The sequence below is a fragment of the Rhinopithecus bieti genome, unplaced genomic scaffold (genome assembly GCF_001698545.2).
Source record: "Rhinopithecus bieti isolate Rb0 unplaced genomic scaffold, ASM169854v2 scaffold_15834, whole genome shotgun sequence".
NCBI classification, from domain to species: domain Eukaryota; kingdom Metazoa; phylum Chordata; class Mammalia; order Primates; family Cercopithecidae; genus Rhinopithecus; species Rhinopithecus bieti.
Window position 1 is genome coordinate 694,743 of NW_016808980.1, and position 18,319 is coordinate 713,061.

Below are 18,319 nucleotides of genomic sequence, written 5' to 3' on the forward strand. Positions count from 1 at the left end.
TGAGTCACCGTATGTGACGTGCTTAGGACAGTGCCAGCCGTGGTAGCCTCTATGCCTGAAACATGTTAAGACAATCAGCACATATCTGCTGGGGGTGATAAGCTCTTCACGGGGACCGTCAGTGAGGTCACTGGCCCAGTTAGGAAATGGCCTCAGTGTTTCTATCGGCTGTCCACGCCACTCACCCCCAAAGCACACTGGAGTTGCTGCTGGTTTTTGACACTTTCTTAGATGTTGCAAATCTGAGTGCAGGCTGGGGTTGGTCACAGACAGCACTCCAAGGGGCTGGTGGCAAGGGGCAGAGCAGAGGTCAGATGCAGGAGTTCATGGGTCATTTGACTCCAGCTGCTCTGACCTGTGGAACTGGGCAGTATATAATAAATGTATCTAAGCAAAAGTCTCTCTTCCGTCATTGGTCAAAGTCAAGTCTCTGTGTTGACAGTAGAAAACCAGGCCATTCCTAACAACTCAATTTAGAGTGGGCCTTTCACACTCCACCCACAATGTCAACAGCAGATAAGTGGGAAAAAATGTGCTACCTTCTATAGTTACTTCAGCTCTAGTGTGTAGTTTTGCTTTCTGTTAAATATGGCCTTTGACTTTAATGCTTTAATATGTGGACCAGGTGACACACATTACAGAATCTCCCCTTCCCTCTATCTCTTACAGTTTTGCGTTTGGCTCCCTAATATCTGCTGTTGATCCAGTGGCCACTATTGCTATTTTCAATGCACTTCATGTGGACCCCGTGCTCAACATGCTGGTCTTTGGAGAAAGTATTCTCAACGATGCAGTCTCCATTGTTCTGACCAAGTAAGTATGGGGCAGAGAACAGACTTTGTTCATGTGACAGAACTAAAGATCCTTGTAATGAAGGGGCAGATATTTCCACGCAGCGTGTGTACAGTTGCTTGTCCTCTTGGTGATCAGTTCACCCACTGTCTTTCTCCATCCTTCTGTCCTGATAAGCCTTGATGTGCTAATATGGTCAGGTTCCAGGGGTGGTTTAAAAAGCAGAGTCCCCCCTTTTTTTTGAGACAAGGTCTCACTCTGTCACCCAAGCTGAGTGCAGTGGCTCCATCACAGCTCACCGCAGCCTGAACCTCCTGGGTTCAAGTGATCCTCCCACCTCAGCCTCCCGAGTAGCTGGGACTTAACAGGCACCTGCCACCATGCCCAGCTAATTTTTAAAGAAGTTTTTGTAGAAACAAGGTTTCACCATGTTGCCCAGGCTGGTCTTGAACCCCTGGGCTCAAGCAATTTGCCCACCTCAGCCTCCCAAGGTGCTGGGATTACAGGTGAACCATTGCTCCTGGCTGTGCCCACCTTTTTTGACCTACCTTTTAGTAGCAGTTTCTGAGCCCAGCTTCTCAGCATCCCTGAGGGTGCTTATTAAGTGTGACATTCCTCGGCCCCACCCTCAGAGCCTTCTGATTCATTTGGTCTGGGGTGAGTCCCAAGACCATGGGTTTTTAATAATAAGTTCCCCAGATATGATGAAGTGGCCTGTTGAGGGGTCAATGTTCAGGCAACATCATTGGAGACAAAAGCAGTAGACAGAGGCTCCACTAGCTGTTGCATGTCACCTTCCTTTTCACAGCTTTAAAATAAAGTAGGAATGCTGATAGGTGCCCTCCTGCCTTAAGATGCTATTGTGTAAACGCTACTTTGGAAACTGCAGTTTGTTTTCAAATATTTGTTGATATTACTGCCGTAATTGATGGGATCTGAGAAGTTAACGATGAATAATAAAATGTCAAGAAGTCACTGGGGGCCAGGCGCAGTGGCTCAGTCCTGTAATCCCAGCACTTTGGAAGGCCGAGGCGGGTGGATCCTCTGAGGTCAGGAGTTCAAGACCAGCCTGGCCAACATGGTGAAACCCTGTTTCTACTAAAAATACAAAAATTAGCTGGGCGTGGTGGCGGGTGCCTGTAATCCCAGCTACTCCAGAGGCTGAAGCAGGAGAATCACTTGAAACTGGGAGGCGGAGGTTGCAGTGAGCTGAGATCACACCACTGGATTCCAGCCTGGCGACAGAGCCAGACTCCGTCTCAAAAGAAAAAAAAGAAAAAAAAATTTTAGCTGGGTGTCATATCACATGCCTGAGCTATGATGGAGCCATTGTAGTCCAACCTGGGCGACAGAGCGAGACCCTGTCTCAAAAACAAAACAAAACAAAATCATTGGGAAAAGGAAATGCATTTAAGGTAATCTCAAATATATTTTTCTGATGCAGGGATATTTCCTTGAACTCTGCATTTTATGGTGGTTGTTAACATGCAGGCAAGAAACCCAAATAATTTTGCCAAAACACAGAGAAGGCACAGACAAAGCAGTTGAAGGAAGCCAGGCATGATGGCTCATGCCTGTAATTCCAGCTACTCCGAAGGCTGAGGTTAGAGGATCATTTGAACCCAGATGTTTGAGCTCAGTCTGGACAACATAGCAAGACCCCGTTCTCCCACCTCCCTGCAAAAAACTCCAAAGCAAGTGGAGAAAAGAGCCCTGGATAGTGTATCAAAAATGAGCTAAGAGAACATTAGAGGCCAGTCTGTGTTCTGTTAGATAATAGAATTTCCATTTAGCTGAATACTGATTTACTGCCTTTGCTAAAGCATAACCTCTCTGTGTAGTTGGCATTTTCTTAAAAGTTTTTTTATAGACTATATTCAGAATTTTTATGTTGGAATAAAATGCCTCAGCCTAGGACTAAAATTGAGGACTGAATAGTTAAATAAGATATTACAGGGCTGGGCACAGTGGCTCACGCCTGTAATCCCATCACTTTGGGAGGCTGAGGCAGATAGATCACTTGAGGCCAAGAGTTCAAGACGGGCCTGGCCAACATGGTGAAACCCCATATCTACTAAAAATACAAAAATTAGCCAGGCGTGGTGCTGCACGCCTGTAATCCCAGCTACTCGAGAGGCTGAGGCAGGAGAATCACTTGAACCTGGGAGGCAGAGGTTGAAGTGAGCCAAACTCACGCCACTGCACTCCAGCCTGGGCGTCAGAGTGAGACTCTGTGTCAAAAAAACAAAAAAGATACTACGAGAAAATCATCCAGCATCAGGTAATGTGACATCCTTTCCTTTTCTTTCCCTGCCCAGGTTACTGTTTTCACCATGTTTGCTCAGTTTTGCCCTGTTTTGTCCTTCCTTTGCAGGAGGAGCTTACCAAATACTGCCTGATGGCAAGAGGTGCTCAACAGGCCTTAAAAAAAAAACAAACTTAGAAGTATTTTTGTTATTCTAAACATAGTACATATATTCTTATAAAATTTAGGAAATACACAAGCAAAAAAGGAAGAAATATCACACACATTGCTACTACCTAGAGATATAGTTAACAATTTGGTGTAAATATATATACATTTTATTTAAATAGGCTTATACTCCAAATATTGTATTCTATTTTCCATTGAACACAGTTGATAAAACAGTCTTCTGGAACATCATTTTACTGGTTACGGAGTATTCCTTTTTCTGGGTTTACTGTGATCTACTCAACCAATTTCCTACTATTGGCTTTTTCATGTTTCTCTTGGCAGAAATTTCTATAGCTTTATTAGGATATTATCAAACAGCATGCTGCAAGACCTTTAAAAAATCCGATGGCAATATTTTTTCTTATTTAAGATCTACTCTGAAAGCTGCTTAGTGTTCTGGTTTTTACTTTTATCTCGTATCCTGGCTACACATATTGAACATTTGTGACAAGGAATTTTGTCCAACTTGGAGGTGACATCATGAGTTATTTTTATGCATTGGGAGCTAAACTCAATTGCTTTGTCTCTGATTTTTTTAAAGAAAAATAATTTTTCAGAGGTAGGATCTTTTCTGAGCATTTCCAGTTCTGTTACAAAAGCCAAAGATTAGGAGACTTTTTCTATTTAAGATGGGAAATGATGGAAATGGGAATTGTCGGTAGCCAGAGGTTCTTCCTGGAAAAGTGCTTTGGAAACCCAAGATTGGTCTGGGCACAGTGGCTTATGCCTGTAATCCCAGCACTTTGGAAGGCCAAGGCCTGTGGATCACCTGAGGTCAGGAGTTTGAGACCAGCCTGGCCAACATGGTGAAACCCTGTCTCTACTAATAATACAAAAATTAGCCGGGCATGGTGGTGGGTCCCTGTAATCTCATCTACTTGGGAGACTGAGGCAGGAGAATCTCTTGAACCTGGGGGGTGGAGGTTGCAGTGAGCCGAGATCGCACTGCTGCACTCCAGCCAGAGTAACAGAGTGAGACTCCGTCTCAAAAAAAAAAAAAGAATCCCAAGATCGCCTATGATAACAGTTCCCACGGTTGAATCTGTGGAGCATGCATGTATAGTTTCCAGCCTCCTCCCCCACCAGCAGCACTGCCACTGCTGAGACCCAAGCTGACTCGAGAATCAGCCTCATGAACTCCCCAGCCACGGCTGGTCATCTGCCATCAGCATTTGGTGAGGGACCTTTATGTGCCAGACACTGCTGAGGGTCAGGTGGATTTGATGAACTCAGTCCATGATGGGCAAAAGATGCCCACAGAGAAGTGAACATGGTGCCTTAAGCCAGAGGGGCTCAATGACCAGACCATTAAGGATATGAGGAAGGCTTCTCAGAAGGAATGTCTTGTGAGCCAGACCTGGGAGGCTCATTTTCAGACAGAAGAGAGAGAAAAGGGGCCTGTCAGACTTCCCTCGCCCTTTTTTTTTTTTTTTTTAGTTCAAAAGAAAAATATGCTCCTGGGAGCTGTTGTCACTTTTCCTTGGTTATCAGCTAGAGTCACATCTGGTTTTGAAGAGGTATACTTTATAAACGATCATCTCCAAAGTGAGCTGACACATTATGAATGAATTACCCCCTTTTTAATGTTGTTACCTTCATGAGTGCCGGAAAGCAAATGTCTTCTGTTTCTTCAGTAACTTGAATTCATTTTCAACTTTGATTCATTGCTATGATAGTGTGTTCTGAAAGTCACTGCTATAGAGGAAACCTTTTGTTTTCTCCAGCTACAGTTTAAGCTCATGAAATGGACCCTGAAGCAATATTCCCTTTTATTCTTTAAGGTGTGAGAAACATGACCTTAAGAAACAAAACATAGAAAATTACTAGGCCAGAAAGAGTCCAAATTCTACTGTCATTACCTGGAGTTCCGAAACCATTGCCCCAGTCCTGGATCTGCTGTTAACCCTTTGTGTGACCTTACCCAGTGACTCACTCTCTTTGGGCCTCAGGCTACTCTGTATAAAAAGAAAGCAGTAAAACCAGCCTGGGTGCCTGCCATGGTAGAGACGTGGGCTGAGGCTGGGCACTGTATGTGTGTGGCCTGCAGATCCATTTTTGGGAACTGCGGGTGATCATGGCCTTCAAAAGCACTTTTCCAGTATGAGCCCTTGTTGGCTGCCACATTCCTCAAGGTGGGATGTTAACCTGTGATCTGCTAGAAAGAAGGCGGTTTGGGGAGATTGTGTGTTCAGATGAGTCTGCAAAGCTTTCACATGAAGAAAGTTAGATTTCTTTTTTGCAAGACGTCTCAGACCTTAATTATGTTATTTTGTGCTGTAAATTTCTTCGAATGGCTTTCTGAGGTTATTTGACCAAGCTACCTTTTCATCTTACTCTGCTTTAAAATGATACCAATCCTGGGGCCTGGCACGATGGCTCACATCTGTAATCCCAGCATTTTGAGAGGCAAGGCAGGCGGGTCACTTGAGATTAGGAGCTCCACACTAGCCTGGCCAATATGGTGAAACCCCATCTCTACTAAAAATACAAAAAAAAAAAAAAAATAGTTGGCCATGGTGGTGCGCATCTGTAATCCCAGCTACTTGGGAGGCTGATGCAGGAGAATCGCTTGAACCCTGGAGGCAGAGGCTGCGGTGAGCTGAGATCGCACCACTGCACTCCAGCCTGAGCAACAGAGCGAGACTCCATCTCAATAATAATAATAATAATAATAATAAAACGATACCAATTCATGACATGGTGATTGATGAAGCTGAATATTACTGTTGAGGATTCTTTGTTTCATTTACTGAGTCAATAAAAAGGTATTGACTGTCTTTTGTGTAAGAGGCTCTGCTTTAAGCCCCGGACATAAGGCAGCAAACAAGATGGGCACAGGCTTCATCCTCATGGAATGAGGCACTACAGTTTCCCATGCTGTGAAGCAGAAGTCAGGCACCATGACAACATTTACATGGGCAGGCCTGCGTGAAGGGATCAGGGCAGGTGTCCCTGAGGGAGTGGCATTGATCCTGGGTTCTGAGGGATGAATAGGGAGTTAGCTGGGGCAGGGAAAGGTGAATGGTGACCACCTGGGAGGTGCTAGTGACAGTGTGGCCCAGATGTTTAGATTTGGGGAGGAGGTGGTAAGGTCAGAGAGGTATGGCAGGTGGGAGCCAGGTCAAACTAAGACTGGGCTTCCTGGTGACGTCAGGAAAGTCTGAGGCAAGTAAATTGCTTGAGCCCAGGAGTTCAAGACCAGCCTGGGCAACATGGTGAAATCCCATCTTTACAGAAAATACAAAAACTAGCTATGTGTGATGATGTGTACATGTGGTCTCAGCTACTCCGGAGCTGAGGTGGGAGGATCACTTAAGCTTGGGAAGCAGAGGATGCAGTGAGCTGAGATCACGCCACTGCACTTTGCCTAGGTGACAGAGTGAGACCCCGTCTCAAAAACAAAAAGAGGGGGATCATTTAGGCCACTGAGTGGAGAACGGGGTTGGTCTGTAGGAAGACAAGGATGTTGAGAGAGAGATCAGTGAGACTTATCCCTGGGAGTAAAGAAAAGGGGATGGATTTGAGAGACAGGAGGAGGATATTTAATGAGAATAACTCCATGTTAATGGTGTAATGGTTTTACCTTTGAGAACAAAACCAACAATTAAATTTAATAACATCCGACATTTTACTTTGTTCTGTTACAGTAAAAGGGAAGTTCTTTGATTTCTTCCTCCTTAATGTCTCCTAAATCTTCCCTCTCAGCCTGAAACCTCGGACATTTTTTCTTTGGGTAGCTCCATTCTAATCTGACTTCTTGCCGTCGCCTCACTTTCAGGTTTTATCGCAAGATTTCTGTCCTGAAATCCTTCCCATTGACTTCCCAGGCTTTCAAGCTGAAATACCAGTGCCTTTCCCAGGCTGTTCCCTGTTCCCCTGCCACTACTGTCACCTTGCCTCCTGCCACTGTCCCACCCCCGCCACCGCTGCCCCACCGCTCCCCCTGCCATGTTTTAGCTGCATTAATCTCGGTACTTGAAAGTTCCTACAATGGGCTGCATATGCATGGGCTCCCTTCCTTTTGCAGTTGCTGTTCCCTCACTGGGTGGCTTCCCCCATTTTTTCACCTGGGCAAGTCGTTTTTATCCCAAATCTAAACCCACCCCTCCCCCCGCCTTTTTTATTGTTTATTTTTTTGAGACAGAGTCTTGCTCTGTTGCCCAGGCTAGAGTGTAGTGGTGCAATCTTGGCTCACTGCAACCTCTGCCTCCTGGGTTCAAGCAATTCTCCTGCCTCAGTCTCCTGAGTAGCTGGGATTACAGGCGTGTGCCACCACACCCGGATAATTTTTGTGTTTTTAGTAGAGATAGGGTTTCACCATGTTGGCCAGGCTGGTCCGAACTCCTGCCCTCAAGTGATCTGCTCACCTCGGCCTCCCAAAGTGCTGGGATTACAGGTGTGAGCCACCACGCCCGGCATCACCCCACATTTTCTCAAGCACCTTCCTTGAGCCCAGCGAGTCTGAGTGAGTTACCCACCCATCCTGTGTTTCTACAGCCCTCTACCCTTCCTGCAGATTGTCTTTAGTGTTCATCTTGTTTTCTCCCTCGTTAGCCTGAAGGAAGGAGCTCCTTAAGGGCAGCAACTTTGCTCTCATCTCTGAACCCCAGAAAGTAACAGTACCTGGGACAAAGTAGGTGAACAATAAACGTTTGGCTGACTGAATGAATGATGGCATGAATGAATGAATGAATGAGGGAATCAGCAAGAAATAAGTTTTAAGTTAATTTCTAAGACCTTTGTGTATATAACATTTTAACTTCTTTCTGTTTTCTTTCATTTCCTAGCACAGCTGAAGGTTTAACAAGAAAAAATATGTCAGATGTCAGTGGGTGGCAAACATTTTTACAAGCCCTTGACTACTTCCTCAAAATGTTCTTTGGCTCTGCAGCGCTCGGCACTCTCACTGGCTTAATTTCTGCATTAATATCCTTTTAATGTTATGAGCATACAGGGTTGAGATTATTCCTGATGGCTTCTGTCTCTAGCCAGTTTGTCCTGTTTTTTAAGGGGGCCAATTTTAGATGAAGGTTTTGCTTAAAGGAGGATTTTTTGCTTAGTTTTTGTTTGAGAAACACTCTAACTCAAGGATTTTTTAATTTAACATGTGAAATTTAGAATGTCACTTTTCAAAGTTTAAAAAACATGTACACTGTTGGATATCAGATATGATTTGGGGGACCTCTCAGTTCCCAGAGTATGATAACCACACTCAGATGATTTTCATTTTCTGCCATCTTACTTTTCACATTTGGAAAATTAGAAATTAATTTTCTTTGAAAATGTCAAATAGACCAGGTGCAGTGGCTCACGCCTGTAATCCCAGCACTTTGAGAGGCTAAGGCTGGAGAATTGCTTTCGCCCAGGAGTTCAAGACCAGCCTGAGCAATGGAATATAGTGAGACTTCATCTCTAAAAAATACATAAATAAAATAAAATGGTAAATAGAGAAAATTTTATCCCACTGAAAGTGTTTATCCAGAAGGATTGAAAAGGGGCTTTCAAAATGTGTTCCACTGAGTTATTTGCACTGATTTTGTTATTTAACAACCAATAAGCTTTTCTAGCTGGAGGTGGAAAGAGTCTTGTTAAGGCCAATGACACCTTTATTGCTGTAGAAATTTCATTATGTTTAAAATAGTAACAGGCAGTAGACCACTTGGGCGCGCGCCTAAGCCTATGTCTCAGGGAGATGGCCACCTGGCCCGCCTCCAGGACCAGTTTGTTTCACAGATGGCCAGAAGAGACTCTTTTACCTGGTTAGAGGCATATTTTTCTGCCATCCTGTTGAGTTTTCCCATCAACTCCTTTGTCCAGAAGTCTAAAGGCTCTATTGAGTTGGCTGACAGTTTCTCATATTGTACCAATAAACAGAATGGAAAAGAAAATTTTTTCCAGTTCAGTATTTTCCTCTATATCTTTTTCTTAAAAAAAAAAAAAAAAAAAAGTATCTATCAAAATGAAGTGGAGCAAATGGGTACTGTGAGCTCCAGTACAGGCATTGAGAATGATATTTCAATATATAGAAGGCTCTCTCCTTTCACAGGGGCATGAGTTTGGAAATCTCCAGGAATAGGAAAGACTGCCTTCAACAGGGCCTGGAACCCCAGTTGGAACAGCAATTCACACTAGTTGTCTTTGACTCAAAACTGATGGGGAAAGCAAGATGGGTAGCATTAGTGATCTCATCTGATGTTGTTGGAGGAGTAGGGGTGATATGGCCCTGGGAGGAACCTGGCAGAGTGAACTGACCTTGGTTTGTCTGCAGCCCCAGCTTCGTGCCATGGCCCAGCACACCCCCAGCCCTCTAAGTCAGCGTTTTTAAATGAGTTGACTTAGGTTGATTTTCATCTTCCACCACCATTTATCTCCAGAATTTACATTTCTTAGTGTTTTGTCAGATTCACTTTCTTATAGCAACAGTCTCCCTACAAAGGAAAAAAATCCATAATGACAAATTTTCGTTTGTAACCTTGGGACGTTCCAAAATCTTCTGTACCTATTTACTTCATATATTTGGAAAGCAGCAGTTTTGTGACTTCTCCACATCTCCCATCAACTCTCCCTCGATTCTCCTTCCTTGACAGTTGTCATTTACGTGCTGAAGCATATTGACTTGAGGAAAACACCTTCCTTGGAGTTTGGCATGATGATCATTTTTGCTTATCTGCCTTATGGGCTTGCAGAAGGAATCTCACTCTCAGGTAAGTGACGGAGAGCCTGAAAGTGCTGTGGTGATGGCATTTTGTCCTGCCTGATGAAAGAGGCTTTGTCAGTTGGGTCACCTTTGGTCACAAGAGACAGTCACGGCCGGGCGCGGTGGCTCAAGCCTGTAATCCCAGCACTTTGGGAGGCCGAGACGGGCGGATCACGAGGTCAGGAGATCGAGACCATCCTGGCTAACATGGTGAAACCCCGTCTCTACTAAAATACAAAAAAACTAGCCGGGCGAGGTGGCGGGTGCCTGTAGTCCCAGCTACTTGGGAGGCTGAGGCAGGAGAATAGCGGGAACCTGGGAGGTGGAGCTTGCAGTGAGCTGAGATGCCGCCACTGCACTCCAGCCTGGGCGACAGAGCGAGACTCTGTCTCAAAAAAAAAAAAAAAAAAAAGAGACAGTCACAACTCAGAAGAGCTTAAGTAATAAAGGGAATCTATTGGCTCCCTAGAAACACATCTGGATTTAGGTCTGCCTGGATCCAGTAGCTCTAACAGTCACATTGGTGTCACGGTCTCATTTTCTCTTAACCTGCCTTCTGTTATTTAACCCATCAGTCCTATGAGAGGAGGGTAGCCTGTGGGAGGGAGGTACTGTGAAGGTCCCTATTTTACTGAGGAGAAAACTTGAGGTTGAGTGAGATTAAGTAAATTACTCAAGGTCACAGCTGGGATTGGTGGAACAACGATTCAGACTAGTTGTCTTTGAGTCAAGAACCAATGCTTAGAACCCTCCTCTAATACAACTCCCTCCAAAACAGATCATCATGAAACCATGTACTCAGTGCTACTTAGAGGGACAAGCAAAGTGTGGTGGTGACGTAATGTTGGGCGTTTTTGGACACACTTTACCAGTATTCAGTTTTTTTATGCTGCTACCACCCATGTGGCGTAGGTACTAAGGTTGTCATTAGCCCAAAGCTGCACTGCACAGGCAGTGGTGGTAGTGAGATTGACAGCGGAGGCCCAGAGCCTTTTCCCTGCACCCCATTGGAGGAGGGCACACAGCTCCCAGCAGCAGGGACAACTCTGGTGTGGCCCTAGAAGATGATACTCACCAGCTGGAGGAGGGGTGGCCACTTACAGAGTGATGATCTTGGTAATGGTCACCTGGTAGTCAGTCAGCAGCACCTGTTGGCAAGGCTTGGCTTAGTTGGGCTTTCTGCCTACAAGTGGCAGTCAAGTTTGTGTCCCCAGTTTGTTATATTGTAAGGGTGTTGACCTGAAAATGGAACATGACTCACTCCTGTTCCTGTGTGAGGGGGCAGCCAGGTGGGAAGGACTCTGCCCCAGAAGTCTGATCCCATCCTTTGAGTGAAGGCCCTTCAGAGGCCTTGTTCTGGAAATGAGGCACTATTGCAGGAATGTTTTGATCTGTGCCACAGGATGGCAGAGATTTTCTTTTTTATTAACTTTATTGAGGTATAATTTACACACACTACATGGACCCTTTCTAAGTATATAGTTCCATGAATTTTGGCAAATGTGGACAGTCATAACTACCCCTACAGTCAAGGTGTGGCATATTCTTATCCCCAACGTGGCTCCCCTGTGCCCTTCTGCAGTCAGTCCACCTGCCTGTCCTGAGCCCTGGCACCCACTGATCTGCACTGTCATTGTAGTTTTGCCTTTCCCCGAATGTCATTTAAATGAAATCATGGGGTACATAGTCTTTTGTGTCTCCTCTCTTTCAGTTGTCATGTTTTTGAGAGACATCCATGTTTTTGCATGTGGCAGTAGTTTATCGTTCTTATTGCACCACAGTTTATTTGTTCACCATTTGAAGGACATTTGGGGTTTTCCAGATGTGGGCTAAGAACAGTTTGCGTGTGTTTTCATTTTTCTTGGGTAAATACCTAGGATTAAGGCTGCTAGGTCATATGGTAAGCACATTTTTACTTTTTTAGAAACTGCCCAGTGTTTTTCGAAGTGACTGTATCATTTTACATCCCCATTAGAATGTATGAGAGAGTGCCAGTTGCTTCATATTGCCACCACACTTATTTTAATTTCAAAAAGTTTAGCTGTCCTGATAGCTGTGTAGCCTTTATATGTGCCTTGGTGTGGTTCTTTTTATATTCACCTTTGGTTCATTGAGCTTCTTGGGTTTATAGTTTATATGAGTTTATAGCTTTCATCAAATTTGGTAAGCTTTTGCCTATTCTTTATAAATATTTTTTTGTTCCTCCTTCCTCTTCCCCTTGAGACTTCAATTTACTCATTATGAGAGGTAGTGTGCTATTGGCCCACAATATGCTTTGCCTTTTTTTTTTCTGTCTTTTTTTCCCTATGTGCTTTATTTTGGTTATTTCCTGTTGCCGTGTCTTCAAAGTCACTGATCTTTTCTTCTGCCATGTGGAATCGCCTACTAATCCTACCCAGTGTATTTCTCATTTACATATTCTATAATTCATCTACCGAAGATCCCTTTGGGTTATTTTCATTTCTTGCATTTCTCTCTTCATATTCATGTTTTCTTCTATGTTCTGGAGCATATGAAACGTTTCTAATTGCTGTTTTAACGTCCTTGTTTGCTGATTGCATCGTCTCTGTCAACTCTGGGTCTGTTTTGTTGATTTTTCTCGTGCGTACAGGTCACATCTTCTTGCTCTTTGTTTGCTAGTAAGCTTTGATTGCGTGTCAGTCATTGTGAACTTTACATTGTTGAGTACAAGATTTTATTGCATTCCTTTATGGAGTTCTGGACTTTTTAAAATATATATATATTTTTTGTTTTTTGTGTGTTATTTCTGGACTTTTCTTCTGGCATGTATCTAAATCTCTTGGCATCAGTTTAATTCTTTTTGAGGCTTACATTTAAACTTTGTTAGGACTGGTGCACAGTAGCAGAGCCCTAACCAAGGTGTCTCAGGTATTGTGAGCTCACTCCACTCTGGCTGGCGGGAATACAAATCCCAGCCCCATGTCAGCTTCTGGAATTGTTCAGTCTACTTCTTTTTAATGGTTCTTTCCCCAGCCTCTTGTTTCATCCCACATATATACTGATCAGTATCAGTCGAAGACTCAAGGGGACTTTACAGTAGATGTCCAAGAGCTCTCTTTCTGTGCAGCTTCCCCAGCTCAACAGGACAGCCCTCTAAAGCCCCAGCCTCAGACTGTCAGCTCAGCAGGGGGCCTGGGGAAAGAGTGGCCACCTTGTTTGTTTCCCTTCTGGCAGGAATCACAGTCCTACCCTATCTTTTGTCCCATGTCAGAAAATAGTTTTGTTTCATATCTTGTATCCGGTTTTGTAGTTATATAGAGCAGGACAGTGTTCTGTGTAGCAATAATTTCTTCAGACACAAAGCAGAAGTCCCAGTGGTCTTCAATGACTCAGTTGACAGAATTTTTCTACCCAGTCGCTATCTGGAGTCGCACATCGGTGCTGCGTGAGCAGCACAAGGAGGAAGCAGAGTGGACTCGCCATTTTCAGGGTTTTGTTTTTCATCGCAAACCAGTTCACCAGGGTAATGCCATCCTGGTGTCTGCCATGAGGTTCCCTTTCTTTACTGAATGTTGGCACTTACAAAAACGTTACCTGTGAGTCATTCGGCTCTCGCCTAGCTATTTTACATCTATTTTCTAAATTGTTCCTCTACCCCTTGAGATGATCACTGAGTACCTGTTGGCAAAGATGTGTTTCATGCATCTGTTTGGAATCTGTGATTAAAATAAGGGAATGTTTTTCTTACCTTCTTTTCAGAGTGGCAGTGTTTCCTGTTGAGAGGGGTTTCATTTCCTTAGGGACCTTGCTCCACACACAGCATTGCCAGCCAGGAACACCAGATCTGCCTCTGGGTGAGGGAACCTTCCCTGTCTGTGCTTTGCCTTTTGGGTATTTGTCCCACAGGGTTTTCAGAGAGGGGCAGGATGGTCCTGTGTGGTGTGTGCATACTCTGCACTGCACTGTGAAAGCACAGATGGAAAGGGTGGTGTTTCTGCTGTCTTCATCTTCCTTTGTGTGCTCCCCTTTTCCTGACTATCACAAAGGACTGATCTCAAGTGGTTCCCAAGACTGTGGAGCAGGACATTCTCTTCCCAGGAAGTGGGAATTATTTATATAAATCCACATGTAGGGAACACAGTTGTTAAGAACTGGAGCTGGATAACAGACAGACTTGGATTTGAATCCCAGCTCCACCTCTCATTGGCTGTGTAACCTCAGATTACAGACTTAACCACCCCATGCTCTACTTCCTCATCATAAAATAGACAAGTAAAAGGGCCAGCCTGACGCCTTTGCTGAGGACGAAGGGAGCAATGCAAGTGAGAGTCCTGATGGGGCATCTGTGCCACTACTGGGGTGGCTAGAAGTCCTGGTTTGCCCTCTGTCTCAACATGATGAATTAATAATATCCCCTTTTATTCTAAAAAATTCCTGGTATCCACAGCAAATCAAATAGTCTCCCTAACGATTACTCAGCAAACATTAGCTATTCTCAGAATATTCATTCTAATTGTATCCATGTTAACTATTTTTGTTGTTCAGTCAAGTCAGTGTTGAGGGCCACTTTGGCCTCTGACACTAAAGATTCAAAGATGAGTAGACCCTACTTAGGCAGAGTGGTTAGTAAACACTGGGGTTGGAGGGGATGGGACAGAGTGACATTGTCAGGGTGAGTCACAGAGGAGGGGACTTAGGGCTTGAAGGATGAGTTTGCAAGATTAATTATGACATAACTCTTCCTTTCTTTCTTTCTTTTTTTGAGATGGAGTTTTGCTCTGTAGCCCAGGCTGGAGTACAGTGGCGCCATCTTGGCTCGCTGCAACCTCTGCCTCCTAGGTTCAAGCAGCTCTCTGCCTCAGCATCCCAAGTAGCTGGGATTACAGGCGCCCACGACCACACCTGGCTAATTTTTTTTTAATTTTTTTAGTAGAGATGGGGTTTCACCATTTTGGCCAGGCTGATCTTGAAATCTTGACCTCGTGATCCACCCCCCCTCGGCCTCCCAAAGTGCTGGGATTACAGGCATGAGCCACCACGCCCAGCCGACATAACACTTTAAAATGTTGGCATGGGCCAGGCGCGGTGGCTCACACCTATAATCTCAGTACTTTGGGAGACCAAGGCAGGCGGATCACATGGTCAAGAGATAGAGATCATCCTGGCTAACATGGTGAAACCCGGTCTCTACTAAAAATACAAAAATTAACTGGGCATGGTGGCACATGCTGGTAGTCCCAGCTACTTGGGAGGCTGATGCAGGAGAATCGCTTGAACCTGGGAAACGGAGGTTGCAGTGAGCCGAGATCCCGCCACTGTACTCCAGCCTGGGTGACATTGTACTCCATCTCAAAAAAAAAGATACTGGCATGAAGTTAGCCAAAGATAGAATGTATGGTGCAGTGCTCTTATGCACAGATATCTAAGGAATTCCACTGCAGCACTGCTTGGGAGAGAAAAATTGGAAGGAACTATATGTTCATCAGTAATGGAAAAGATCAAATTCCAGTCCATGTGCAGTATGGAATCCTGTGCAGCCTCTTAAAAAATGAACTTGACCTGTCTGTACTGCCATGGGAAGAATTTGACATATTGTTAAATTCTTTAAGTTGAAAAATCAATCTCTCACCCATTCAAGAAATATTTATTAAATGTCCACCCTATGCTGAGAACTATCCTTGCTGTTGGGGCTACATTTATAAACAACTCAAGATCAGTTTCCTTTTCCTGCAGAAGAAAGCCAGAATTTAAGCAAACCCATATGACAATTCCAGGTGGCAAGAAATTACAAGAAGAGAAATTAAAGACAGAGAGTGTCATGCGGTAGAGAATGGATTGGGAGCTCAGGCAATCAGGGAGGTCTCTCCTGGAGGTGGCACTGGAGCTCAGACCTGTGTGAGAGGAACCAGCCCAGGGACGCTCTAGGGAAGGAGGGTTTTGGCAGCAGAAACTGCAGGAGCCACGGGTCTAAAGATAGATGTGCGGGAGTGTGGCATGCTCCAGGAAGAGAAGGAAGACCAGTGTGGCCAGGACACTGCCTCACAGGTTCTGTAGGTCTGAAAAGGAGCTGGAGTTCTAGTATACGCACCAAGACAAGAGAGTTAGAAGCCCTTGAAAAGAAATCGCTCTGCTGGTATAGGCACTATATATGTGATAGGATCCTGTTTATTACTTTATTTTTATTTTATTTTAATGTTATTTTTTGAGACAAGATCATGCTCTGTTGCCCAGGCTGGAGTGCAGTGGCGCAGTCATGGCTCACTGCAGCCTTGACCTCCCCAGGTTTAGGTGATCCTTCCACCTCAGCCTCCTGAGTAGCTGGGACTATAGGCACGTGCCACCACACCCGACTAGTTTTGTAATTTTTGTAGAGACAGAGCCTCACTCTGTTGCTCAGGCTGGTCTCAAAGTCCTGGGCTCAAGCAATCCACCCACCTTGGCCTCCCAAAGTCCTGGGATTACAAGTATGAGTCACTGTGCCCAGCCTATTACTTTAAAGATAAACTTTATAATCACATGGTAAAAGAACTGGCAGTCTGCATGTTGAAGTGTTAATAGTAGTTAAGAGTAGTTACCTCTGAGCGGGCAGTGTGAATAGAGATTCTCTTTTACTCTATACCTCAGTGAGTCTGAATGTTTTATGGCAAAATATGTTTATTATTGAGTAATTAACATAGCGTACTCATTATGGTTTCACTCAGCCCTCAAGAAGTATGTCATATTTTACACACAGTAAGGCACAGTACAGTGGAAATTGTACCATGATACCTTTTCACTGCCTTTTGGACTTGAATCCCATACTGTCTTCCTTTATTACATCTGAAACAGTGGATGTAACCATAAACAGAAGTGGATTTCCTCTCTCCCTTTCTTCTTTTCTGCCATTCTTCCTTCAGGAAGGCTGAATGCTTGTGCTGCATTATCTGCTTGCTTAAATGATTTTGCCTTCTTAAAGGAGATTCTTCCATAAGTGTATTTTTAAAAATACCATGCCTTTTACCTCACTTAAAAAAGTTAGCCTGGTTTGCACGAACCCCCCTTTTGTGTTTCTATAGTCTGCTCCAGTGGCTGCAGACAAGGGTGGTGTGGGTGGTGGAGAGTCCCCTTAGCTTCTGGAGGGCATATGAAGCAGATACTTGAGCCATCCCTCTGGCTTTTGTGCCTGCTGCTGACCCTCTTTCCTTTCACCTAGAACTCAAGGTGCCCTGACCCCATGCTAGCCCAGGGTAAAGCCCTCTGGGATTGTCCAGATGGCCCCGTGCCAACAGTGGGTCAAGTGCATAGGTGGCAGCTGTAGTCCAGACTCAGCCCCCAGACAGGGCTTACTTATCCATATAGAAAAATCCAAAATGTTTGAATTTGGTGACGTCCTTAAAGATGGAGATTTCCTGTAGGGAAAAACAGAAGGAAGACTGGTCCATGTTAGATCCTCAATCCCACAGGGCTACCGTCGGCCTTTGTAACCAGGCTGAGCCAAGACTGTGCCTGTAATCCCAGCTACTTGGGAGGTTGAGACAGGAGAATTGCTTGAACCCGGGAGGCGAAAGTGAGCTGAGATTGTGCCACTGCACTCCAGCCTGGGCAACAAGAGTGAAACTCCATCTCAAAGAAAACAACAACAGCAAAACAATCTTGAGCTCCAAAGAGCCCTAAAGGAGCAGGTAAAGAAGTCTCCTACCCTCTCATTTTCCTTTGCCCACCATGTCAGGTGTGTCTTACAGGAAGCATGGCTGGAATCTCCCTGTAGGGGAAAATGAAGAGCAAAGGCATTTGCTGTTTCCTAAGAGGGTTAGGAGATCAAATGTCCAGCTCCTGCTGTCACTCAGCCAGCCCACACCTGCTGGGAAATACAAAAAAGTAGGTTTCCTATATTTTGTAGGGTATTGTGTTACAGTAAGCTTAGCAGTTGGCATGTCTGTAATACAGTGCTGTGATTTTCACCCTTTTTTACAATTTTTTTTTTGAGACAGAGTCTCACTCTGTCACCCAGGCTAGAGTGCAGTGGCACGATCTCGGCTCATGCAACCTCCGCCCCTCCAAGTTTAAGCAGTTCTCTGCCTCAGCCTCTGGAGTAGCTGGGATTACAGGCATGTGCCACCATGCCCGGTTAATTTTTGTATTTTTAGTAGAGACAGGGTTTCACCATCTTGGCCAGGCTGGTCTTGAACTCCTGACCTCATGATCCACCCGCCTCGGCCTCCCAAAGTGCTGGGATTACAGGCATCAGCCACCACGCCTGGCCAATTTTCACCCTTTTATACATGGAAAGTTTGCCAGATAAGCCCTATTTCCACAAAATGGCAGAAGTGAATTAAAACTTTGCTTATGAAATTTGACTTGCAATTAGTATATCTTGGCAGCTTATTTGACGACTTTTTAAGACAATCTCAGCT

The 18,319-nt window shown here is 44.6% G+C and overlaps 1 protein-coding gene across 3 annotated transcripts in view; it reads left to right on the forward strand.

Annotated features, from left to right (window-relative positions):
* SLC9A8 (solute carrier family 9 member A8) overlaps positions 1–18,319 on the forward strand; it is an 80,667-nt gene that overhangs the window by 42,556 nt on the left and 19,792 nt on the right. For all 3 annotated transcript variants that reach the window (XR_001888372.1, XM_017888160.1, XM_017888161.1), the window contains exons 8-10: positions 670–813; positions 8,056–8,194; positions 9,867–9,972. Coding sequence is in view for 2 of the 3 variants with exons in the window: in XM_017888160.1 (XP_017743649.1) it covers positions 670–813; positions 8,056–8,194; positions 9,867–9,972 (389 nt within the window). In the remaining variant the exon portion in view is untranslated. The remainder of the gene's footprint in view (positions 1–669; positions 814–8,055; positions 8,195–9,866; positions 9,973–18,319) is intronic.